The sequence below is a fragment of the Rhea pennata genome, chromosome 1, assembly GCF_028389875.1.
Source record: "Rhea pennata isolate bPtePen1 chromosome 1, bPtePen1.pri, whole genome shotgun sequence".
NCBI classification, from domain to species: Eukaryota; Metazoa; Chordata; class Aves; order Rheiformes; family Rheidae; genus Rhea; species Rhea pennata.
In genome coordinates this window covers 59,616,598-59,644,009 of record NC_084663.1, presented here as the reverse complement: position 1 = coordinate 59,644,009, position 27,412 = coordinate 59,616,598, and the positions used below count along the sequence as shown (strand labels likewise).

Genomic DNA, 27,412 nt, shown 5'->3' with positions numbered 1-27,412 from the left:
CAGTGTTTAACAGAGCAGATTTGTCCCTTCTTTCCCTGTTCCCCGGAACTCTACCCGTTAGACATGGGAGATCGGTGCCTTTTCTCCCAGGAGAAATTATTTCTCTATAGATGTTCAGGCAGAGAAAAGGTAGCTAACCATACACTGGAAAAGCCAACATGGAAATTTTAAGACCTCAATCTAGACACAAGGACAAGAGAATTCCGCTGGTGCTTAGGTTTCTTTTCTTTCTTTGGTACTGTTTTTCTCTACTGTCATGGACTAATCATGCCAGTCTTTTGCATTTCTGCTTTCTTTCCAGACTTTCCATTAGTTTTGTGGGTCTCTTGTCAGCTTTGTGAAAAAATTAATATGCAGTCATGTACGTAAGTGAACCATGTGTGGTGGAGTGCATGCGCAAGGAATAAAATTAAGATTGCATTAGTAAATTTAATTTTGGCATTTCCTAATTTTAGAATGTTTGGCTTTGTGACCTTTCCTTTCCTTTAGTGTGGTTTAGGTGTACAGTTAAGCTGTTGAAAAAAATTACATTTTTTGATTGCATCCTGTGTGGAATAGATTGTAACTTAAGTTAACTATTAAGCCAAAAGTTTTCATTTGTTTCTGTATTGTATTGATGAGTAAAATAAATTTCCCGCATGTGTGTTTGTGCTTTTCAGATTTTTAAGTTTTCATTTAGTGCATGTGTTAAAATACATGCAGTTTTGTCAACTATGTATTATTGGATTGTGAGATTTAATTCTAATCTAGGTCATGCTCACGCTGGTCATTTAAATGTTAATAGCTTACTGGTAGACCCAGTATATTAAAAGATAATAGGTTAGTTAAGATAAGATTGCACTTGTGATTTGGATGGATTAACATTTCTTTAAACATTTTATTCACTTTTTTTAAAAAATTAGCCTTTATAATTTATAAATTTACTATAATGACAGATAGTCTGTTATGTCTATTAAAACATTTATAGAAACATTAACATTGTAAGAAGAAGAGGAAGAGGGAGTTCTTTCACATAACAGCTCATTTCTAGCTGGTAAGGTCCACATCTCTTCAGCAATGACTTTTTAAATATCGCCCAGTTTCCTAGCACAGGGCTATAAAACATTTAGTTCAGTGAAGATCAGAGTTTTATACAAGGGGACAGATTTATTGCTATTCCCCTGCGCGCTTGCTTGCGGGGAGTTTTGCTGTAAATATAATAGTTTACAAGCATGCAAGATTGAGCTGTTTTTCTGCACGTGCGAGAACAGCGGTAGCCTGGGATTTCTGGTGGAAGGACCCTAGCGTCGGCTGAAGGCAGGTTCATGCTGCAGTGTCCCGCTGGCAGGGCTGTATGTGAAGGGTTACCAGCCTCCCACTGACACAGCTGACCAGCAAAAGCCCAGCGTGTTATGCTGGAGTTACACCAGGAAAACTGCTGCTTTTGGGGTCTGTATTGCTTAGGCCAGCCTTTAATGATGCAGTTGAGATGAGGAAAAGCTACTTCCAAGAGACGCCTCTGTGCTTGCAAAACTTCCTGTGGCATTTCCCATTTTTACCTTCTTCTCTAGTTCCACTCCAAACATGCTTGCCAAATGCTTCCACCCTCTTTTCTGGGTAACCATACAGGTAACAGCCTACCTTGGAGTACATCTCTGCAGTTCTTCTCAATTCGTTTAATGTCACACCTAGGATTTTCTGATGTGCTTGCTTCTAACAGCATTTGTCTATATGTACCTTTGATAGATATATGACCTTTTTGTCGTGTATCAAGGTAGGAATAACGCTTTGAATTGAAGACTTGTAGTTCAGAGTTTGAGCTGCAGATAATTTTTAATGGATGAATCCTATTTAAGATGCTAAGCACAACTGCCATCTCTTCAGTTTGTGACTTTATCCCCATTGGCTGTGAATTATGGCCAATTACTGTATAAACTGCATCTCTTCTTGTAAGGTGGAAGTTATGCTCTAATTACATTTTTTTCCCCTCATAGCAGACTGCTAACCCTGTCTTTCTTCAGTGCTAGATCAAATTGTTGGCCTTTATCAGGCTTGACGTTTTGGCTAAGGAACACTTGGAAGGCTTGTGACCTGAGCAATATCTGTATTTTCCAGTGGACTGTGGCTGAGCCCTATATATTGTTACCCTTTACATTTGTTTTCCCAGTGAAGTCAACTGCGGTGCCCAGCTACGGAAGTGACAGAGTTCTTGCTGCTCTGACACCAGCCCTTGTGTGGAACCGTGTACTTAAGTCTGCCTTTGCTTTAAGTATTCAAGCTGCAGTTTGATGTAAAGACTTGATGATGTAATTATTTTCGTTGGCAAGCCTAACGCTTCAAGATGTTCCAGAGTGAACAGTGATGGAGTCTGTCAAGTGCTTTTTTGAAATCTCTGAAGTTTATGATGAGTGAATTTTGCCATTCAGTGCTTTCTTCAGCGATTAGTCTTACAGCGAAAATCTGGTCAACACATGATCTTTCGGGTCCAATTGTTCGCTCCCTCTTTCAGGTTTTCATGGATATTTTTCTTTTGTATTTTTCGCTAAAATGATTTCCTTGAGTGCAGTAAACAAAAATTTTTGGTAAAAAGAGAGGGAAAAGCATCTCTGAAAAACATCCTGACAAAATGCATTAAAGCTTGTCACGGAAAATGTTGCCAGCCTCCATTTGGCGCTATTGGGAGTGCCCATTGCTGAGAGTGCCTGTCGCTGAGACCAGGTTTGGGTGCCAAAGGTTGCTTCCAGCAAAGACTAACAAACTCCACGATGAATTTTAGGTTAAATTATTTGTAAATGCTTGTTATCCACCTGTGTTTTCAGCTGGAATTGTTACACAAAAGCTTTGCAGAGATGAGTATGTTCTGCCAAAGAGCAACAGGTCTTATTTGCAGTGGGTTGCGTGCCTTCCAGCACTGTCAGTGTCCTTTGGGTTTTAGAAGTAAGCTGTTAGTAAGTTTCTGATTAGGTCGAGCTATACTCGAAAAAAAGAAAGAGGAAGATTTTCCTTTTAGGCTCTTTTGCTCAGTTGTAGTCTCAGTTATTGGCATTACTCCTCATTTTTCACTGTAGTGATGGAGAGCTTAATCTCGTACGTTATTTTAATGGTAGGGTTAAAAAAAACAAAAAGCAGATGAGTTGGCAAAAAAAAAAAAAGTCACCTCATCTTTGATCTGTTTGTAGTCTCAATAAAATCAGTATGAGTCTTGCCTCATCTGAAACCAGTTTCTTGTGGCCTTCGTCTGGTTAGAATATTCTACTCAGTCAATGGCTGAGCTCAAGTCATTTATCACTGTCCTTTGGCATTTTTGTTAAACTTTCTCTTAAGAGTAAGAGATGTTCCTTTTCTTTTCTTTTTTTCTTTTCTTCCTGTAGAAGTATGTCCTATGTAGAAGAGACTGAAGCTGTGGATTTCTATTCTGTGGGAAATACTGACATCAAAACCAAGAATTTCAAATCAAAGCGTTGTGTGTTAAAAATCGTAACAATTTACATGCGCGTGTGTTTCTATTAAATTCCAAGTGTGATGTCCATGCTGAAAGCGTGCTCTTAATGAGGATTAACTTTATTCTGCGAAGCAGTCGGGCTGGTGAGTCCCATCCTCCGAAGCCGCTGAGCGAGGAGAGCTGGGGCGGCAGCCGGGCGTCCCTGCCGCACCTCTGCTCCTCTGCCTCCGCCACCAAACCGGGCAGGCACTTTGGCATGTGAAGACTGGAGAAGCTCAAGCTAGTGGAGCAGTGTAAGAAATAATTACGAAGTAGTAAGGAATGCATAGAGAAAATGATTTCTTGTCTTGGGACCGTTGCCCTTCTTATTAATTAGTTTTGTAGTACTTCATATTTTTATCAACTCTGATTATCAATACTCATTCTTTTTTCAAGCGCTGAATTATTTTCAGTATGTCTTTCCCTTTGCTGGCAGATTACATCCACTTTTCTTTGGCTTTCTTCTTTTATCATTTTTTTCTCACATAAGATTGAAGAAAAGCAGAAGGCTTTGATAGATTTGTTGCCTGTAAATCTATGAAAGGTGCTACTAAGCATCTTGGAATGAATGGCCGAGATACCGGTGAGGATGCAGTTGGGGAACCAGAGACGAGCTGTTTGGTAAAAGTCCCTGAATGGTTGATGTTTTCCTTAAAGCTCCAGCACTTGCAATCCTGTTTTTTCCTGGGAACCTTGACATACATACAGGAAGTGTAATTTCCTTTTTTTTTCTTGTTTGAAGAGAATTTGCAACCATGACTAGACAGAGCATAGGCTGAAAGCTGTAGCAATAAAGAAGTAAATGAAAGAACTCCACTTTTACTCGTATAAATGTACTTATTTTTAAGCCAGTGTTAGGATTTTTCGATATTTGGATTTCCCGATAATGAAACATTTAACAGTATCTTTGAGACTGTTAAACAGTTCTACTAAGCTACTTCGTAACATTTCACTGCCCTTGAATATTTGTTCTGTATGATTTGAAATGCCTGTACTTCGTATTTTTTTTCTTTCTTTCCTTTGACTCTCCCAGGTAGGCTGTTCGGTTCTGTGAGCTCTTTAATGAATATAAAGTGTGTTTTCCTCCTCACATTTTTCTTTTGACATTTTTTTTAACAAGGCACAGTCTTAAGAGCTGAAATATTGGACATCTGGATTTATTAAAGTCCACAGTGTTGGGTGAGGGGAATATTTTTTTTAAGAGCACTTCATTTTCACCTCTGCATAGCAGAGCTGCCTTTGAAAGGCACCCAAGCAGCAGAGCACGGTGTGCTGTTACCCAGGCCAAATCATCTGCACGTGTTTAAATAAGCCACCATGAAGCTCCGGGTTTTCCTTGTTCTGTGTTTCTTTTGAGAGTAGGTTTATTAACAAACCTACTTTGGGGGGTTGTTTACGTAATGTGGCACTTCTCATCAGAGGCGCTCAAGGTGCTTTCCAAAAGTTTTTTAAACCAGCCACCATAAAAAGTGGGGCGGGAGAAGGTCAGTAGGCTTGCTGGAGGTCACCCAGGCGCCCGTGGCAGGCTGGCAGTGGGGGTGGCGAGTGCTGACCCCAGCTTGTTCCGGAGGTGGGTTGGGGGGACCTGCTCGCGCTGTAGGGCACGGTCCTCAGACCCCGGCAAGGGCTACGTTCCCAGAGTCCTCTTTCTACCTGGTGTTCTTGCACAGTGTGCAGCTGGATTTCCCTGCCTTTTTTTTTTTTTTTTTTTCTCCCTATCAAGAATGGTGATTTTTGTGTGTATGAGAGTGCATCTTTTGGGCTGATCCTGGGTCATCTTCAGAGGTGTAAATAAGGAGCTATACCCCTGGTGTCAGCATATGTGCAGGGGAGTGAAGCCACTCTGTACGGCGTCACGATTGATCATAGTTCCTTTACCAAACCTTCACCGGCTCTACGTTTTAAAGTGTTTACTAGGTGCATCTTTTGGTGTTGGTGTTGGTGTTGTTCAGCTTCTGTCACTGGCTTTGTCTCTGCAAATCACCCAGGAGAGCCTCTCCTTCTGCTGCCCGCTGTGTCGTTCTTTACAGAGGAGGAGGAGCAAGGAGCAAGGGATTTCTGCATCCTGGTTTTGTTGCAGATCCTGATACCTCTTCTCCCTTTCGAAGCAATCAATTTAAAACTTTCTGCCTTAATTGTGTAAACTAGCAGAGGCATAATACTCCCCGCACCCACATTGCAGAGGTTTGAGGAAGATTAATTTCCTAATATTTGCTAATGGCTTGGAAGATGCATATTGAAAAATAAACTTCTAGCTATTTTGCTAGGTATTGTTTCCTTTATTACAATAATGCATCTCACTTTATGTTAGTCATCTGCAATAGCATTTAGTCCCTGGCAATAAAGCAACCCCAGAACGTGCTTTATGAACCAATGCAGGCAATGGCCTGGTTTATGTTAATGGTTTTGTGAAGGCAAAGGACTCTCACCAACATGCGCAGCTATATTCAGTAAGCACCCTAAAGCAGTGCTCACTAGCACTATGCAAAAAGAATGAGCCTAAGTAAACACTTCTGGCTGTTTCGGCACACATTTGTGACCACAGACTGGAAACCACAGCACGTAAAGCTGTCAAAACATCACGCATGTACCTCCTGTGTCCTGTGACGGTACAAAAGAGGTCAGTCTGTTCTCACAGGCTCAGGCATCTATATCGCTGCATGATTTCTTGTGCTGTAAGTCTGAAACATTAAATCGTCCAGGCTGGTTTCCCATGCAATCCTGTTGCTCTCGGGCCCACAGCCCTACAGCTGTACCAGCAACCACCTTCCTGCTCTCCCCTCGCAGTCACATATTGCAAGTTGTAGGTTAAATCATGGGGAGATTTGATCAGAGGCCAAAATAAACCAACAAGAGGGAATTAAATAAGAAAGGGTATTGGCAAATGCATACATATACCAACAGGGAGCTGTCGCTGAAACAGGATTTCCAGAGGCAGCCAACTCATCAGTATTTTCAATCAGCCAAGCCCCAGAGCAGCAGGCATTTGCATTCTTGCAGGAGTCACCTTCCACTTCCAAACAGCAGGGCCTCATCTGCCCCGCTTAGCAGCAGCATTTTCAGCATATCCCACGGGCCCTTGTGGCTGCCTGTAGTTCTTTTTAAAAGCTAGATCATCAGTTTACTTTTGGGTGGATGGAGTTGTATTGTCCTGCAGCAGGAAAAGGTAGAGCCGTCAGTATGAGTGTCCTTACTATCTCGTGTAAGGCCATTAAGAAGAGGAAAGTCTTCCTGCAGAAAGCCATAAAAGGGAACAGGGATCAGGAAATTCTCATGTTGTTGTGTATTAGGATCATCACTATAGGATGGCTGTTCATTGCACCAACTATGTGACTGCTGCCTGTTGCTTGGTTTTGGTTTCTTATGTCCTTCCTGGAGGAAGGAGGAGGAGGAGGATAGGATTTTTGTTCTTTTTATTTAGGCAGGCATTTCTTCCGTTGCGATTTTGTCTTTCAGAGGAAAGCAAAGTCAAGTAGATGTCCCTTGCATGCGGAATGCCAGGTGGTGAGACGCAGCGTGGTTTGTAGTTCTAGGGCGGGCGTTTGCTTACGTGCTTGCAGCAGCTGAGGAAGATGCACTGCGGTGTGCTGGTACAAGTTGGGTTTGCCAAGTCTGGAAGGCTTTGTGATGAAATAGATGAACTGCTGTTTTTTCAGCCGAGAGGCATCAAAAATGTGTTTGTTTCCACTTAGTCTAAGTCTATCTCTAATAATATATTTCTTGTCCTGCTGATACTGTGCGGTACTCTGCCCTCTTTCATTTCGGACCTGCAGGTTCTAGCTGTTGCCAAGGTCCTTAGTCTTTCTCAGCTTTGGTTTCACATGTTTTGAATGTCTTTTCTCTCTTAGCTCCAGAGATATTTCTTGGTCGATCTATTTATTTTTAAAACACTCAAAGTAATTTAAGGTTTTCTATACAATTAAAATTAGTTGCATATCAAACTGCTGTCTGCCAGCCAGTTAGTATTAACTATTCACAAGAGGAAGTAGACCCCATGATGAACCCTACTGCACTTGCAGCCATCATTCCATTCCTCAGAAGCATGCAGAGCAGCTTAGAGCAAGGATTATTTTCCATCATTTCTGTTTTTATTATTTTCCTTCTCTATAGCTGCATGTATTAATCTTGTGTGTCCTGTTGGTAGACCACAGTTCACCAGCTTCTTATCTCTCTCGTGTACATCATGTTGGTCTGTGCTGACTCTTGAGTTATGTGCCCTAAGGCCATTGTAATCGTATTTCTGCTTGGACATGAAATCCATTGCTTCATCCTGCGTATTTCCCATGATTCTGAAGTCATCTCAAAAATGTTTTACCACTTTTCTCCTTAAAGTTGCAAGCATGTCTCTGGTAGTTGCATTGTTCTTTGCTCCTCCCCAGAATTTGCAGATTTCAGGATGTGCATTGTGGATTAAATTTAGATTAAAATTTCCAAAAGTATGCAAAGATCAAGCCTATGGATCCTGAAAAATAAATGCAGAGATGTTGAAGAGGGCAGTCCAACTACTTCCACATCCGTTTCTCTCAGAACGTGCCTTTCTCAGAGTGCGCTGGGAAAGGCAGTGCTGCTGGGCTTGCCCTCTCTCCTAAAGCTCATCTGTGAATCAGATCACTTCTGAAACATTATTTTATTTAGAAACTCCATTCTCCCTAGTGGATAGACTCTGTGAGAGGCAGTCTTATGATCAGTCTATAACCAAAACTGAAGGACAGCTCTCAGTTCCTCTCCCTAGCTTCATTACAGAAGGCAGAATTGTCTCAAAATTTCCAGTTGTCCCCTTCATTTCATAGTCAGGACAAAGTTAAAGTTACTTGGGAATCCTTAAATGTGAATTGGTAGAATTGTTAATGTTTATGGGGTCGAGTGCAAGGTAAAACCTGAATTCCTGATGTTTATGGTTTTGAGAGCTCATCTCAAGGATTACCTAATTCCAAAGCAAACTACCAGGTTATCACTGCTTTTTTCATGATATGCTCGTCCCTTTAAATCCTTTGAGATGGACAGAGATATTTTTTGTCAGCTGATGCTAAAGTTGATCATGGTTTCAAAGATTCAAGTAGTTGCCATCTAAACAGGGATGGGGAAAGAGCCCTTGATCATATGTTAACTCAGTGCCACAGGTGTACGTTTGGTTTCATAAACTAAATAAAAATGTGTCAAATTCCCTAGATATGTGCAGTGCACAAAGAATACCACCTAAGTACTGCGCAAACTTGAAATTATCTGAGGAAGGAAATTCCAGATATGGTAACTCAAAAAGTTTCAGGTTTTGGCTGTGTTTCTGGAAATACCCAAAATAACGATTTCCACATGCAAAAAAAGATAGTTTCACTTCTTTTCTCAAAATTCCTTTTCATTAAATCCAGACTTTCAGTTCTCATACAGCCATATTTGGGGTAACCTGCATATTTTGGAATATTGCCATTATGGCATGTTTCCACTGCAGGAGATAGGGAGATGGGTAGTTGCTTCCACTTCTGAGGGGGCTAGAAACAGCTTTCTGATTCAACAAACTATTTTTAGCGTGCATATTAGTCATGTTGGGACATGATTAAACCAAGGAACTTGGGTCAGAAGAACCATCTTTCGTCTTTAGGCAAACCTCATGTAAGAAAGATGCCCCATGTGCAAGATGTCTTTCAAGTGCAGGAGGAAATAGTGTTGCTTCCTATTTAAATGAACAGTTCAGCTTTGCCTACTAGTAAGTCTGTACTTAGATTGACAGTGTATTTTTGTTTCTGAGTGCAATGAAACTCAATTTAGAAGGCAATAGCAACATAAGAAACTGCATTGATTTACTTAGCATGATGTTTCATATAGATGGGTGGGCGCTCTCCAACATTTAACCTTATGTTAAAGACCTGTCAGATGCCTGTATGCTAAGTTCCCACAGTGCTGTGCCACAGCTTAGTTGCTGCCCGTAAACAGAGCTCTAAAAGGAGAAGAATTAGGTCCTATGACCAGCTAACTTAAGATGAAATGGATACATAAAGAAAAAGCGGACAGGCATCATAATGCAGAGTCTGCCCCATAATAATTAGAAAGGACACCTGCTTCGTTACCGATTTCTTGCATTTTTGATTGTTGGCACCAGCAAGCATCCACCAAGATGCTCATGGCTGGAGGCTGTGAATGTACAAATGATTTAGGTTGGGGAGCTTGCTTTTTTTTGCCTTTTTTTTAACTAGAATGGAATTAAAATAGTTAGTTACAAATTTGATTTTTTTTTAAAGTAAAAATTCACTCTCTCCTTATTGGCATTCCTCATGACATGCAGCTGAGACAACTAAAATTTGCTTGTAATTCCTGCAGGTCTTGCAGTGTTGTGCATTGCAATTAATATTTGATGGTGTGTTTTTATTTTAAAAGACTCAGAGAGAATTACTATTTTTTAAAATAAAAACACAGATTCAGAGAGAATTACTATTTGTGTCTTTAAGCTGTTTTGATCCTCATAATTCTGTAATTTTTGTAAATCCCTGTGGTTCATATCATTGATAATATTAAGAAATATAAGCCAGACAGCATTTTGTTATGTGTATCCATAGAGAATGTGATTAGAGTAAGAGCAATTTTAGTTTATGGTAAAAGCCAGCTTTAACCACGTCTATCAAAGACTTCCAGGCTGAACGATAGCGTTGGTTTGTTCCGGGTGTAAGATGATGTTCACAATAAATAAAAGGATTGGACACATTTCTGTTGTAGTCCTTGAAAAGACACTGAGGAGCGGGTCCCAGGGACCCGAGTGCAGCAGGTAGCGGCCGTGAGCTCGACCTGCCGAAAATGAAACGGTGATCTGCAGGCAAGGGAAAAGGGGGGGGAATGAGACCGTGAGCTGGCTGCTTTGGGCATGCATCTAAGAGACCGACATGGAGTTTTTCTGACCATTAGGAAGATGGAGTCAGATGAAGAGTTTACCTTAAAGTATTTTATTATTTGGGGACTCTTTTTATCTGGGGTTTTGACTTGAATCCGTTTCCAAGATTCACGTTCGATCTCGCTGTCCTTTACAGCATGTATTGTTCCTTAGTCAGCTTATCTGTTATGTAATGCGGCCTCATTGAAGTAGTTTCTAGATGTTTTAAAATATCATTTGGATTCTTTCAGCCTTCTTCAAAGCAAAAAGGCTAAATAAAATCAGCACATGAGATAAAACAGGTGAAGCAGCTAGCACGGCCTGCTGTTAAGGCTACCTGCGGTTTATCATTACGTGCCCCTGATTTCACTTGGTCATATTTTCCTCGCTGTCACCAACTGCATTTAACTTTTTCTAGGGCAGACATTTCCTTGCAGCTGATTAAAAAAAATTTTTTTTTTTAAAGCCAAATTGGCTCAGCCTTTTCCAAGAATGAAGCTATGTGTGTGTGTGGGGGGGGGGGGGGGGGGGAGAATCCGTACTACTTCGCAGCTTGTTTGCCCATTTAGTCCCGGTGCTCATTTATTAGGGAAGCCCTAAGGAAGGCTCGTTCACAGCTGGCGCTGCCCTGTGCCCACCGCGGCTGCACGTTGGTGGCCTCGGCGCGGGCATGGCGAGCCCACGGGCAAGGGCATCGCGTGCTGCTCAAAGCAGGGGATGGGGAATGCGTGGTCGTCGCGTCAACATCGCGCCGAAAGGATGCAAAGCTGAGCGGCTGCTTCCGCGCTGGAGGGAATCGATTCGGTGCACTGAAGGGGTCTCACCAGGGTAATGGACACGCACAGTTTTGCAGTTATAGGTCGCCTCATAGTGCGTACGCTTGTGGAACCTGAATTAAAAAACTGAAGGGTGACCTGACTTCTGCGTGCTTACTGATGTTCCTTTACTGCAGGTTTTTGGGTGTTTGTGCAGCTGTATGTGACTGTCCAGGTGAAGAAGTGAAGAGATTAATAACGCAAGGGTTCAGATCCGAAGATTTGGCATAAAAAAAAGATAAGGTTTGACCTCTCTGAGAATAATGTGCAGCTTTTTCTGGCTGGAAAGAATAACTGAGGGCATCTTTTTCTTAAAATAAATCAGGTGTTTTAGGAATAAAACTGGGTATCCTGAAATTTGGACCATACAAATGGATGTTGTGCAAAGATCAAAGGGAACAAATTAAACCTCTGTAAAATAGATTTGAAGAATCCTTGAGTTAAATTGGAAGCCATCGGGTGAGCTCAGGCACCTGAACACAGTCAACTCAAGTTATAGCTGGGTGGGGGAAGAGCGTATCCATCACTTTTGTAAGATCTGAATTATCTGAATTCAGTCAGCCAATCTGTATGGCAGCCAATCAGAAAACTATTGTGGTGATAGAATCTAACTTCTTTTCTTGTAAATTTTTATTCACCATCTCTAATGATTTTACCATCGATATATACAGAGGCTAACCTTTACTGGTCACAGCAGATTTATTGTTGTAGGTATCTATATCAAAGACCTGGATCACAAATTGCGTGGTGTTAACAAGTAATTTCTATTTAGTAAGCGAAGTGGAAATTTTTGAGCAATGTAAAGGCTGCTTTTGGAAAGGACAGTTGGCTGGCTAGGGTCCAGGGTTCCCAGGCAGTGAAGTTTCTAAGCAAATGCTTGGCTTTAAGTCCATGCTGAAAACCCATGGAAGCAGAGGTTGAAGGACTCATAGAGCTTACTGCCACCAATATAGGAGCTCAGGTGCTGCAATACTGCCTGAAAGCCAGTAAGTAGAACGGGTGGGGGGGGGGGGGAGAGGGGGGTGTTTCCCTAAAAATCTTACCCTTCTTTACTTACACTTCACTTTCATGGCAAGGGTGGAGTGGCCCATCTGATATTCATCTGTGCAAACACTTGAAAGGAGTTTCTAATTACTTCACCTTCACTGTGGGCTCCGCATGCTCCAGCTTACCCAAAACTCATAGCTCCAGGGCTGAACTCTGGACCTGACCCTGGCAGAGGTGATGGGAGTCGTGCCAGTGCCGCCAGCATTTCTCTGCTGAAGCACAGCCCTGTGCTCCACCGACTTGCAGGGTGGATGATTTCAGCTTTTAAAGTTGAAGGATATGAATATATTTTTTTTAGCTACTCTCTAATATGATTGTAGCATTTTCTGGGACAGGGCCTAATACATTAGCATTTATGGAAGGTGACTTGGCAAACAAACAGCAGACACCCAGCTTCACAGAAACGTGTCATTTTCCAGTTACCCCACCCTTGTCAGGTCAGATGTTTTACCAATCTGATTGCCTGTAAGTTCGTTTTGCAGAAATTTCTTGCGCACGTAGCTGGCTCCCAAGTGCAAAGCAGCGAGTGCTCTGAGCATGGTGGAAGCCTCATCCCGCTCTTCTTTGTCTTATTTCAGCTGCTCACTGCATGCCCCACGGTGAAACGTGAAGGGTATAAGGTTGGTGACTGTTTGGGAATGTCCTGTATGTATTCAGTTGGAGCGCTGAATGTTTCCTCCATTATGTGTTGTTATTCATGGGTTTTGCATAAGCCGATGTTCGAAAGTGAAAGGAGGAATTTTGGCAAACAATCCCTTCTCCTGTAAAGAGCATACTAATCTCTACAAACATTGAAGCAAATGGAGCAGGTATTTTTTTAAGGTATTCTAAATACTCTCTCTAGGCATATTGTAAAATATTCAGTGCAACTGCTCAGCAGTGACTGAAATGATGACTACAACCCATTGGAGCTGTCAGACACGTGTGGGGGTGCACGGAGGAAGCAACAGAAAAAGGTCCATTTTACAGCATGCATTTTATACTGCTTTAATACAGCTGCAGGACCTGATATAGAGGTCTGCTGGGAGAGCATATCGTGCAGAAATGGGTTCTGTATTGCGCAAGGAGGAGCAAGATGGCAAATCATGGAGTTTTGCAACTAAAATACTCCATTGTCAAGAAGTCCAAAATGGTGTTATTAGGAGAAACTGGTGGTTCATAAAGAAGAGACTTAAGCCATATGCCTATACCGTAATGCTTAATTAGTTGCTGATGTTTCATTTATAAATAATGGATGGGAGTTTGCTCGGTTAGAAGAGAGACTGTATCAGCACAGTTGGGCTCTTCTGTGAGCCCACATCGCGGCTGCTGAACAGGAAGTCATCTGTCATGGCTGGTCATTTAGGGGGACTGACGGTAATGACTGAAGGAAATTGCAGACTCTAGGAAAGCGTATTAAGCTATGAATCACTGAATCCTTTTGTTCTGCTGTTATCAACAGGCATTTTTTTTTTGTCAATGAAAAAACCGTGAACTCATTCTTTGTCATTTTCAGTGACTCAAAGTCTAGACCTTCTAGCAACTCTCCATCTAACAGCCTCATTGTCTGGGGATGTTGCCTGTTTTTAGCCAAATCTGTTCTTGAGTTAGTTAGTACTAACACTAGTTCATCTCCAGAGTCCGTATTTATTCCAGTGCCCATCCTTGGTGCCATCCAGCCCATTTCGCCTGCGGCTGCCATCTTACAATACTTGCGGTCAGCTAGAAGAGACATCTCACAGTCAGACTGTATGCCGTAAAACCCAACATCTTCTAAGCTTTCCTCACTGCCATCATTGCTAACACATTCATCGTCCTGTTTTCGTCCTGCAAATTCCCCACCATCTATCAGCTTCTTGCTACTGTCGAGACACTAAGAGCAGCACGTATTTTTCTTAATTTGCATTTAGTAGGGAAGGAAAATGATACTGATATATTTTTTTCCTTTATTTATCTGGATGCTCTTGTCAAATAGTGCGATGTAAAGCCTTTCTTCTCAGAATCACTGATTCTAGGGCAGTATAGTTTAGGAGGGGGTAATCTCGAGCTCATGGGTACCATGTTTGAAATAAATGCCCTATGTCGTCTCAAACATCTCCATGCCAAAAGAAATCATCACTAGCACCGAACCCTTACGGACACTCTGCAAGTGGAATAATGTAGTTGATCAGAACATGCTATTGAGCAATTTTCCTGTTGTTAAGTTGATAAATGTTCCTCCAAAGTCACCAGAGAGAGAGATGGCTCTCTGAGGAGAGTCAGTTCTCCTCCAAGCGGAGGTGCTATCCAGCTCTGCGTCTCCCTCACTTGTCCCCACAGATGGATGTTGCAGTGACTGCATTTCTTGTATTAGGTGAGCAAGGTAAGAAACAGTGGCAGCACAGTAAAATCTCTCCCCCCCCCCCCCCCCCCCAATCTCTGGAGGTGGAATATAGCTCAGTGAAGACTTTAGTATTTGAATTGAGCGACTCTCCTAGCTACAAAAGAGATTTTATCTGGGTTTCCAAAAGAAACAAAACTTGAACAGTTGTGCTGTTTGTTTGTCCCTTTCCTAACTTATGAATTAGTAGGCCAACTGCAGTCCTCTTTGGAGGAATGATGGTGGTCTTGTGCATTCCTCTAAGTTTTATGAAAATCAGAGATGGGTAAAGGAGTGTGGTGCACATTAGCACCCTCATGAAGGAAAGGTAGGGGGAGTTAGCCATTATGTTGATGGCAGTTTGCCATGCGCTGAGCGCGTCATGTCTATCCAGTCCATAGATGTGCAACTAGATGCAGCATCTGCTGTTTCTTAGCTGGCAGCAGTTTCTCAAGGACCACTTTAGGGAACTGGGGTTGCCTGTAGTGGGAGAGGTCTAGGGATAAACATGAGGAAGTGGCTCTCCATTACTTCTCTTCTTGTAGACTAGCTTGCTTAGTGTTTACTGTTTAGTAACATTTTTTTGTTGCTGTTTTGAGCATTTTGAAGTTTTGCAGTTGATTCTTGTGGGACCAAGATTTTGTTCTCTCTATATTCCAATAAAAGAATATAGTGGTTGCTTTTGATTTGGGAGTTTAGTTTCTATGTTTAGTGGCATCTGTGAGGTCAAATCTTCAGATATTTCTTTGTTTTTGTATTTTTATATTCTAAACAATCAAATTCATCCTGTGTTCCGCTTGGTTATACGCCACTTAACTACTTGGTACTAGCTGAATATATCCTAATTTAGCTGAATTGTTGCTACTCCTAGGCCATTTTAAGCAGCAATGATTGCCACTCATTATCATTAGTCTAAACTGATTGCCTTAGAAGGATCCTAATAAGGAGAACATCCCAATTAAGTAGAAAGTGCTATGCTAACAAACTCCTTACATGAAAAGATGTCATCATAGTGTTTTCTAATAAAATTCTGTTATCTTGTTGTCCTGTAACATCTGTTCCAATACCTCGCAGAGGTACTCTGCTGTGGATGATGATCATCCGTTCTGTCTCTTGATGAAATCAAATCCTTCTCAGCTGGGATACTGCCCTGAAAGCAATCTTACAGCTTTTGGAAAAAAAATGTGCCGCAGATATGCAAACAGTTACTAAAATTTCCAATTGCAACGAGCCAGAGACAAAATTGCTAAGGCAAAACCTCCAAATGTGGCCAGATAAAATAAACAGCTACACTTGCATAGCTCAGATGATTGTTCTTTGCAGTTGTTTTGGAAGTGAAGTTTCTGCAGGTAAGAACCCAAAATCTACCGTGATTGTACAACTTCTGTTTGTCATTTATCAGTGGTCGCTGCTATTGATCATTTTCTTGGCAGAGTTCTGAGGCTCTGTTCTTTCATTTTTAAGCATTTTTCACTTGCTCTTCTACTGATTTTTCTAGGAGAGAAAGGGTGATCTCTTGTGGTTAAATTGCATAACGAGAGGCTTTATGTTCTCCTGGTTTTCTCAAACATTTTTTATTTCACCTTGAATTAGTTACTACGCTTTCTTGAGCCATATTTTTGCTTCATCTATAAAATGGAAATGAATTCTACCCTACCTCCTTCATGCCAGAGTCTTGAGGCTAACTGAAAAGCTAGTAATACTTACTAATGTCTTTGACTAGTAGGTGTTAAAGATACACAAAGTAGTGTCACGTTAATATCTTGCATCTGTTTCATGTTTTTGTTCCCCTCATTTGGGCTACTTTGCCTATGCTAAGACTTTAATTTGGGAAACTTTATCTCACCTTCTAACTTTCCCAAACTCTTTGCCTTTTCTCCATGCAAAACCACTCCCTGTTATTTAATCAAGTTGGAATGTGTGGAAAGAAGACTCTTAGCACTCCTTGCCTTGGATACTTTCCAGGTCTTCAGTTAACTGAAAGTGCACTTGTTGATAAAATTAGCGCAAAGGTTTTTTTTCTCCCCATAATCTAATTTCTGTAAAGAGAAGTCAAGATCTTTTCCATCTGCCTTGCCTGCCAGGTTGACAGGTTGAGATAAGGACCCACAGTGCAGGTTGCTTCAAACAACAGAGGCCAATGGGTTTCTTCTCAAGTTTGAGCTTATACATCAAGGTTTTTGTCACTTAGACTCTGCCAACTCTTGTATAGGTATGTTGGGATGCTGTTTCATGCTGCACTTAATCTGTTGTGTACCATGGATGGTGGCTCATGGATCTCATAATTGCCTTGATTACCAAACGTAGGGTCAGGAGAGAACTTTACTGCACATCAGGATGTCAGGCATGGGGTTCTCACCTAATGAAGTGTATTGTTACTGCAAGCATAGTTGGCAGTATTTTTATCCCTTTTGTGAAAGGGATAGTCTTTATGCTATAGTTCTCAAGATTGCTCTACTGGGAAATATTTTGGTATGTGAGATTTTAGAAGAGAGATTTTTGTTTGGATGTCTTGTGGACATTTTAGTCCTGTGCTCCTGTGTAAGAAATCAAATGGGTGTGATGATCTAATGGAGTTCCTGCTCCTAAATGTGGTCCTTCTAGATAAAGTTGACATTCACTGGAGCAGTGTGCAGCACCACATTTTGAGGACTGCTCAGGGCTAATTACCATTTTCAGGTTCATTTTGTGGAGCAGTTTGTCTGGTATATGCCTTGCACCCTTAATTTCTATAAACTTAATAGAATCCAGCTATTCCTTACAGTAGAAATATAAGCTATTTTGCATAGACTTTTACATTTGCTAGATGGAAAGGGAAGTTAAAGATGCTTTGAATTACTTTCTCCTGAAAGTAGAGCCCTGAAAAAAGATAGCAATAGCAGCAAAGCCTTCTAGCTTCTATGCAGAGTATAAATTAGTATGTATACAGAAAAGCAGGTAGTCTTTCTGTAGTGGTAGTGCTAAAATGTGAAAAAAAATTATAATCTCTACAGTATTTTTACTTGTAGTTGAAGCAAACACATTTATATTAGGTCCTGCTAGATGCCTGAGCACAGACAATTTGGATCACGTTGGCAAGCAGAACATTTATGTTAACTTAGTTGCATTGGAATTTTCTTTTGTTTTAAACCATGAGATTTGCTTGCCTCCTCTCTCGCATGGCACACTTTTCCCTGCTTGCTTGTCTGTGCATTGTAGGTTTGTGTACGCCTGCAGTGCCTGGCATTGCAAATTTAGATTTTAACATGGCACTCTCACTCTTTCGAGGTGGATTCACTATTTAAAACACTGCTTTAGTGGTGAGGCTGGTTCGGGACCCAAGTATGGGGGTTTTGAGGATGCAACACAGCCTGGCCCACGACTTAACTGCTTATTTTAAATAGAAATTTTAAATAGATGTTAAGAAACTGGAAGACATTTACCAGGTAAACCTTGTTTCGGGAGAGTTGGCATGAGGGTTTCAAATGAAAACTGCTTCTTTTGGAAGCTTGCGCATCTTCACTTTCAGCTGTGTCATTTTGTGCTATAATTTTTTGCTTTGGGATTTTTAAGTCCTTGGGGACTAAAGCTCTGGCTTGTGTTTCAGCTGAGGAGTAGGCCTAAGGGCAGGAAAAATGTGGAGTGTATTAATTTTACATCATATTTTCTCTACAGTTTTCTTATTTCTTATTTCTTTTTTTTCCCCCCTTTTTTTCCCCCTTCCTTCCCCACAAGCTTGGCAGGGGTGGAGGGGGTCATTAGGAGCTTGCCACTGTGATTTTTTTTCTGCTGTCCTGCTAGTTTTACAGTATTTTCTTTGTGTTTCCCTTCAATCTTTTAATTACAGACTGTAAGGCAGCTGGAGGCCAGGAGCCAAGGGAAAACAACAGCTTCTAAAGCAAACTTGGGCTTTGCCCCCCGTCCATAGACCTCTCCGTACCAACACGGGGCAGAGAGATCCCTGCTTTGGAGGGGTCGTGGTGCTCCGGTGGCTTGCAGCAGCCCTGAACGCAGTGCCCGTTGCTGTGCGGCCCCGGGGATGCTCGGGGCGCCCGCTTCCCGCCGGGCTGCGCGGGTGAGGGGTGAAGCCACGGCAAAGCAGCACGCGGGGCAGAGCAGCCGGGCAGGAGGGACGGGCGGTCGACGGTGGCCGTCGCCAGAAAAGGCGGCGACTGCGGTTCGTTCGCGACGCTCCCGCACCAAAACCTGCGTTTTGGTCTGGCACGGGACATTGGCAGGGACAGCCAGGGGGGGGGGAGGGGGGATAAAAGCAAAGGGAAAAACGGGATTTTTTCAGGCTAATTGGAAACGTTGGGTTTCTGACCTGTTTGTCAAGGACAGTGCAATATGCCTAGGGCCATGGCTGAAAAAGCAAGAGAGTAAAACCGGTCTGCAGAGAAGGAGCTACCTTGAACTATAGGCAACCTAGTGAAAGCTGGTCATGGCTATTTCAATATTTCTTATAAAGCAAAAATGTCACTTAAAATCAGAGGAGTTCTTTAAATTTATTATTATTATTATTATTATTATTATTATTATACTTCTTCCCCCTTCAATTTAGCAGACTCCCTGTGAGCCAGGAAACAATTTCCTTCCACAATCTTTCATCAACAGGTTTGCACTTTACATCAGATACTGAAAAATGGAGTTTTTCTTCTAAAAAGCATTTTTTGGTGACTTTTTAAAATTCATTTTTGGGAAAAACAGTAGAAAATTGGCAGAGTTGTGTGCCTGAGCAGTAGAATCCCCTTTCTCTGCACAAGTGAAAACCAGATTTGACCCAGGAAAATTATGAGAGTTGTAAAGAGTCTTCCAACACACCACTGGTCATCTGCTGTGGTCAATTATAGTAGCCTTTAAACCAGCGTATAAGTATCAGATGTTTGTCTCTAGCATGTCTTTACTAATCTCAAACCCAAGCAAAAAAATAAAAATAAAGACCACCTTTTGCATGACATGTCCCATAATTTGCTAAGTTTGTATCTGTATTTTTCATCCAAGAACTTAAGAATATACTCCCCTTGCTAAAGAACAGAGTAATTAATCAACACGGCTATTTGTAGGGAAGATGCCTGGCTATAGGAACAAAGAGATGAAGTTGAGAATAAGATGTCTGTATTCCAGGGCTTTGATCACCCGGACAAATCTCTTTTGTATATATTATTATATTAAACCATTTAAATCTTATTTGTAAAGGTAGCTTAAAACAGGGGTTTTCCCACACTTGGCGTGTATTTAACTGCAAAGTATTTTTCTTGTTTTTTTTTAATGCCATAACATTGTTTGTACTCTGTTTCTTATGTTTAGAAATCTCATGCAGTGTTAGGTCAATGATACACCTCTTTGCTGCAGTGAGATCTCTCCCAATTTTGCCTTAATCCCAATCCATTAAAATTGTACAGAATAGTCAGAATAAATTAGAAAGATTTACTGTAGAGAATACTACTTAAAATATACAGGCAAGGCAGCATTTTAAAACCAGGAGCTGTACTTCTCAACCTCTGTACCTCTACAGAATATAAATGTTGATTAGTATGCCAAGTGTTTATGCGAGGCAGCCACTGAACGATCACAAGAGAATTTTGAAAGCTTGTTTAATAATCTGTTCTTGCTGTTTTTTTTTTAACTTTTTACTTCTGTGCTTTTATTTTTTTTCTCTGCTGTTGTGTCAGATGTCCTCCAGAGCGCTTTCTGACAAGTTGTATTCCTTTCTCTTGACCTTCCGCGCATGAATATGATTTTTTTTTGTGTGTGTGTGGTTGTTACAACACTGGGATTGGAGCCAGGGCAGGGATTAAGGCTGCTGCTGCTCTTCCATCTGCAGTGTTTAAACGGACTAGTAGCGAATTTGTTCTGGTATTTCTAGTGAGCTTGGGCGGTGATCCTGTTTCAGGATTGCATTGCTGGAACTGCAGGACGCTCATACCGTTTTGCAGCCGTGGTAGACACGACCTCTGGTCCCAGTTTTTCCAGTGTACATCTCTGCCTTTTGCTTGGAGCATGCTTGCTGAACCTGTGTCACCTCATCCCCTGAGACTAACCTTTTTTTAGGTCCGTGCTGCAAGTACAACTTCCTAACTCAACTCTCTGCTCTCAGGCTGGGGAGATGTGTGCAGGTGGGAAGCAAGGGCAAGCTGATGGGACTAACTGGACGTCTGAGAGACGTCCCCTCTTGGGTGCACCGCCTGTTCTTGCTGTGCTCTCAGGCAGGGATGCTCGGATGGTTGTTTGATAACCTCAGTAAAAAGGGATTAAAGTAGCCTTTCTGCAGGGGACCTCCTCTTTTACACCTTTTGGCAGAGTTATGGATCAGTAGAGTTAGAGGCTGGTTATGTACCGAGCTGGGAAACTAAATGAGTTCTTCCTCCTCAACAAAAATGCCAAATATGTGGGTAAGGTACCTCTTTCTAACGTATTTTTTTAAAGTCTGGTCATAAAAGCGCTGCAAGTGCAGAATTTCTCCCCTGTGCCTAAGACCACAGAAAGCTAATTGAAAAAACCACTTTTCCTAGTCTGGCTTCTTCTGAGGTGTCAAAGCTACTTGTTACAAATCGCACAGCCAGGTATCGGATCCAATCTCCTTGCCATAAACGGGCACAATTCCTGTGGCTTCCGTGGCTCCGCACCTGCGCGTGTCCCGGAGGGACTTGGAAGGTGATGCGGGCAGCACGGCCGCGAGGGGCTCTTCACGAACCTCAGACCGCGTCTCCTAGCTGCACGTTCGTGCATCCGTTACCGAAGGGTGGCAGGGAGCGTTAACTGTTGCAAATAAGTTCAGTTTTGTAGCACGACGGTGATTTGGATTAATAAACGTGCGCCCGCTCTCTGTGCTGGAGGGTTTCGCTGTCGCGGTGGAGAGTGACACTGAAGGAGCGTGTGTGTAAATCAGTCTGTGTCGGGAGCGTTATTTATACCCTCCTCCACAAAAATTCGGTGCTGCTGGGGCTTCTGCATAATGGGCTGCTGAAGCCTAAACAGTTCAATTGCCAGGAGTCGTAGTTACAAGAGAAATTCAATAAACTCATCAGTGGCACTGGAGTGTCTGAGCCGGTCCATTATTTTGGCAATTGTCAGTGGAATTCCCCTTGCAGGGGAAACCTATAAATGTAACAGCTTTCTCATAGCTCATTTTAAAACCAATCTATAATAATTCTGTTGCTGAGATATCGTTTTCTATTAAATTTGTGTGGTTTTAGAGTAATTTCTAGGGGGTTTCTTTGTAACGCCGTTGACCTCATGTCTGAGCAACTCTGTGGGACTTTGTAAGAATTATCCCTAGGTGAAACCATAAGTGACTTAAGGATCTACAGAAAAGCTAATGAGGGGCACGTCTGTGAGCCTGACTCATCTGCGATATTGAATTATAAATGTTTATTATCTTTTGGGCTCTGTACATAAGTACTACATCTCAGAACGTCCCCAGAAAGATGTGGCTGTGACGGCAAAGCCATCTGTAGCAACTGAATTTATAGTGGACTTTTTTTCTCTCTCTTTTTTTTTTTTTTTTTTTAATTTGCTCTAGGCGTTCTCTGCCTGCCAGACAGCTTGAACCTCCACAAAGACCAGCAGAGGTCAAACAAGCCTGGGGAAGTGCAGATGTTCAGCCAGTCAGAGTTAAGGACCATCGAGCAGTCTCTACTGGCTACACGTGTGGGGAGCATTGCTGAACTCAGTAAGTACAAGATCCTTTATAATATTGGTGCTTTTTCCTATAAGTAGAAGGCTCTGCAGGAGAGAGACAAGGGGACATGTACAATATTGAAGAAGGCAGATGGAAAGAGTGGTCTTTGTGCTCCATGGCCAGTTTGGAAGCTGAAGGTGAAGGCCTGGGAGGAAGAAAGTCTAGTGCAGCAGTGGATGTGCTTGTTTGCACACACTGCTTTTCACCTTTTTAAAGGTGAAAAATGCTTTATTCCATCTTCCCTTGTCTGAAAGCACTTCAAGAGATTGGCCAGGCTTGTAAGCATCTGTAAGATCAGTGTCCTGTCTCTCATTTCACTGGGTTGCTTATTTTGAGACTGAAGATTGCTATAAATGAAAGAAATAAAACAGAGCTAGTCCCATCCCTGTTACAGCAGGTCTTTAACTTTTCTTCCCCACTTTCAGCAGAGGAGAGGACTGCAAATTAAACCTGTAGCAGAGGAATTGGTACCTGGAGGATAAAATATTTGTTATTGATCAGAACTCTTTCTGAGAAATGTGATAAGCTATGCATCTGTCAAAATCTGAAAGCTTTGACTGCAGCACAAATAAATTATTTACAGTTCCCTGAGTACTACCTAGATGTCATGTTTGTAGGAGGCAAATGCCATGTGAATCCTAATGCAATATAGAGATAAAGGGACTGAAAGTGACTCTTTTGAATTTTTTTTATTAATACAGAAGCTTTATCACACGTTTACAATGTAGTTAGAGATATGAGGTTATAGGTGGGAAAACAGAAATGTCCAGAAAAAAAAATAAAAGATTCTTTTTTCTCTGAGGTCTGTTATGAAATTTTGAGGGGAGGTGGGGAATTGAAAAGAATCAAATGTGAGAAAAATACAGGCAGCCAAGCTTGCTGTTGATTCTTAGTGTCAGCGTCTGTTTTACCAACATTGTAAAGAATATGCACAGAGAACTCATGTTAATTTTCCTAGCTTTTTCTGTAGCAACAGGAGTCTCCTCTGTAGCTCTGTTATGTCATCCAGTCTCATGCTGTTTATGAGCACTGTGATGTTTGTTTGCAAGCCAACAGTACAAATTTCTGTTTTCAACTTGCTGATTTTTCTCTGTTCTGGTGAAATGTCAACAAACCAAGAGTACTTGCTTTAGTGCGAAGTGTTGCTCCATCTCTAGAATCAGTTATGTTTGGTGTTATTCAAATCAAGTAATTTATGCTTATTTATCTCATGAGTATAAAATATACAACAGACTTTCCATGTGCTGACTAAATTATGCATTATGTATATCTCTTAAAGTACATGTGGTTGTGTTTTAATAAGTAATTTATGGATAGGTTGGTTTTTTCCCTATTCTGGATTTTTTTTTCTCTGAACCTCTGTACTCTACTCAAAAAACAGGCTCTTTCATTCCCCCCCCACTTTTTTAACTTTCAGAAGTTTAACATCTCGCAGTACTGTCTCAGATTCAGATGCTTAGTTAATACAGTCAACAGACAACTGTGTATGTCTGTTGACTCCAAACACAAGCAAAAGATTCTTCAGGGTGGTAACTTGAAGAAAACAGCATATCAGTGGGAGTTATATGCAGATGTCAGAGAGAGTTTGGCCCTTTTGGCATACTGGTAGCACTCCAAAAAGCTCTGTGGACAACAGTTGAGTGTATCTCCCCATCCACTGCAAGCAGATGCATGCCGTGGAAGCAATATTAGGAGCAGCGGTAATTGGCAAAGCTTGCAAGGTTTTAGGCTTAATTTGATGGATTTTTTTTGCTTTGGAATAATGTTGGTGCAGAGTTCAAAGTTAATTCTAAAACATCAAGGGAAGTTCTCAATCTCAGTAAGCAGAACTGTATTCATTTAGGGGAAAACTGTAAAATGGAAGGAAAGCAAGGGGGTGCAAGGAGGGTTGCTGTGTGTTCAGCACTTCTGTATTTGTCTCTGCAATTACAACCAGTTGTAATCTGGAAATAAGAGTAAGCCTCTACCATGGTGAGGGGTGGGGGGGGGATGGGGAGAATGGAAAGTTGTAGTATGGGGGAAGTAACATTTAACAAAGAGGAAGGAGCCAGTGGGAAACACCTGGAAATCTGAATGTGTTAGTAGTCAGGGTGAAGGAGAAATTATCATTGCCCTGGTTGTTACGGGGAGAACAGAGATCTTTAGGATTGGCATTATGGAGAGAGATGAGAATATAGCGTGAAAAAAGCTAGTGTGAAAAAAAGTGTGATGTGAGGGACGGAGAGTTGCATATGTAAAACCTGCTCTCCTGGAGCAATAGGAAAAAAAGATGCACACATAGCCCTCAGATAAAGTGCTTAGGGGAGGGAGTCTCTGAAATATGGAGGAATAAGAGGATTGCACTTGTGGTATAGGTGAACAGGAGATGGAAACCAGGAAGGAGTGGCAAGGACAAAAGCTTGGTGTGTTGGATTAGCAGGGCAGGTGCTCCACAGTTGTGTGTCTGCAATGTCACACCAGCTTACGGTATCCCAGGAGCCAGAACTTAATTTCTACATTCTTTATAAGAGCACAAAAAAAAGGGAGGGGGGCAAAGAGAGCTCTTGCAATAAAGCAATTTAATTTTATCTTGGAGGAAGAAAGAAAAGGAGGCAGTTCTAATTGAATGAGATTTTCTACAGTTTATCAACATTAATAATTAAAGTATTTTAACTATGCAGAATAATTAGAATTTAAAAATACACATATGCAGAGGAAGGACTTCTCTTGCTCTCAGTTTTTTCTGGGATCCTCACACATAACAGCATGATCAGCTGCTGAGCTGCTAGAAACTTTGAAAGTGGGAAATTAAATCTGTCTCTTGGAAGATGACAGCTGGCAAACTGAGCCTTTTACTGGCCAACATCTATGTTTCTGTTCAAATCTTTTAGTTTCATGAGGATCTTTGCATCTGTCTCAGGTGAAGGATAGAATGATTTGTCCTATGTGTAAAGTGTTGAGTGTTGTTATATCTTCAACTTCTATTATATATGCTACTGTCATTCATCCGCTCCCCGTGTGGTCAAGGACAGGTCCTCAGCATTGGATGCTGCTCCCCAAGGGGCTGGTGACCACTGATGGCTTTCAGAAGCAGGCTGGAGATGCCCCTTGGTCTAGGTGGTATGTGCCCATCCATTCTAAGAAGGAAGTCAGATGAAGACCTGTGCCTCACCCTGAGTAAGAGAGAGCAAGGCTTTTTTTTCCTCACAAGCTCAGAGCTCAGCCAGAGTTTTTAAAGAGATTTAAGTAGATCAGAGCTTTTAACTGCTGAAAGGCAGAATGGCCTGCTCAGAGGGGGGATGGTCTCAGCCCCATGTCAGCATTGCTGGTATCGTCAGCGCTGTTTGTGTTGAGTTCTCCCGGTTTTAACTGAGGTGGCACAAGCAATCCCTGCGAGGAAGGAGCCACTTCGTCGCTTCTACCTGTGATTTGAAACATTCTGGAGAAATTGATCATTTCAGTACACTAAAAGGCTTGGGGTTTCCCCCCCATATTTCATTCTTTTCTGAGCAAATAGCTGAGGACAGACAGGGCGATTATTTATGGGAGGGCTGAAAATTCTCTGGGAAGAAGTCCTACCTTTTGGTTGTAGTGTGCAAGGAATTGCTGCTTTCTTTGACACTTGTGTTGCTTGGTTTGGCTGTGTCATTATTTTAAGTAATATAAAAATTGTCCATAGTGGCAGACAGGAACCTTATTTGCTGTCATGCTGATGTGGAATTGCTTCCTATAGTGCTTCTGTGAGTATTTTTGAGGACTTCTTTGGAGTAACTGAACAGCTTGTTTATTTCTCTGTTGACTCCATGTTTCATGAAGTTGGCAAAGCAACCAGTGTAATCTGTCAGAATCGGCTGGCCCAGAAATGCTGACGTGGGCATCAGCAAGCATCTTTTCAGCCCTAAATCTGCGGAATGTATTGATAGGCTCTGCGGGTTTGCAGAGCTCTCATCCCTCTGGGCACGTTCATCTGACGAATGGGACCGCAAGGCAGAGGCTGGGGCAGGAGCTGCCCAAACTTTCGTTTCCCAGTCCTGCTGTTATTCTGAATCGTGGCCTTTGGCAGTGATAGCTGAAGTTCACAGCTGTCTGGATTGCCGACAGCAAAAGCAGATGATATTACCATTCATTACTTCAGTGCTATTTATGTGAGGTGCTCTGTAGATGTATTAGAAAAGACCGTTTAGGTGAGCTGTGTCTTGCTGAGGGATGACGGGGGAAGAGAAAAGGGAGTCAAGGTGGGATGAAGAGGATGGCTGTAGCAGGGTGGTATTGACATAGTTTTTAATTGGCTACATGCTGATGGGTTACGTCCAAGGGTGTGCGCTTGCTGCAAAGCAAACTGACTATTGGGATGCAGTTACACTGCAATCAGAGGTATCATTAAACTCTAGGTGACATGGCCATGGTAATTTTAAACTTCAATAGCTCTCGAAACAAGAGTAACGAAACTGCTCTACTGTGAGCTTTAGTACGGGCGGGCTGCTAAGTAAGCGCTCCTTGATGCCTGTGCAGAGCTGCAGCTGCAGCCCGTGCTGCCGCCGCTGAGCAAGGCAGTGATGCTGGAGACGAGAAGGATAGTCCAAGCGGCAGTGAAATCTCTTCATGGCAGGGCAGGCACAGCTGGCCTTGGGCACTTTGCTCCAGTCTCGCACAAACCCTGCTGACGTGAGATCAGTGGTGCTTTATTCTCGTCTAGTGGGTTTCCTAGGAAGGAGGCGAAGGTCTTGATGCTGCTTGTCACCACATCATTCCTGGCATTCCCAGGCAGGCTCTCCAGAGATGCCCTGGGAGAAAACCCACATCGCTCTGCTTACGGCAACCCAGTGGGGAGAACCAGAAGAGAGATGCGGATGGGCAGAAAAGCACCGTGTGTGTTCATGAACTAAATAAGTATAAATTGTTTACTTTTGAATAACGACAAATATATCTGGAAGTAGGAAATGAGTTGTAAGGCACCTACATCTGTTTTGTCTAATTAATACTTAGTATCATGTTAATAACTTCAGTGATATTTCATATATTAATAGTGTGTTGGCATATCTTTTAAGTTAGGATAATAAATGAGATGTAGAAATAGTGTTGCTGACTTAGAGAAAATTAAAGCAAGGTTTTATCTGTAGGACTCACAAGGAGAATGTAAATAGAGACCTAATTCTGTAATGCAATTACAGAGGTAATACGTGATTCCAAGGAAAAAACTTGAAAAATTAATGTGAAGCTTTATTCATTAAAATATAATGAACATGGCACAAAGTTA

The 27,412-nt window shown here is 41.9% G+C and overlaps 1 protein-coding gene across 2 annotated transcripts in view; it reads left to right on the top strand.

The window, feature by feature from the left end:
• Positions 1-27,412, top strand: part of ABTB3 (ankyrin repeat and BTB domain containing 3) — a 183,473-nt gene that overhangs the window by 82,873 nt on the left and 73,188 nt on the right. For both annotated transcript variants that reach the window (XM_062569467.1, XM_062569458.1), the window contains exon 2: positions 22,018-22,167. In XM_062569467.1, the coding sequence (XP_062425451.1) occupies positions 22,018-22,167 (150 nt within the window). The remainder of the gene's footprint in view (positions 1-22,017; positions 22,168-27,412) is intronic.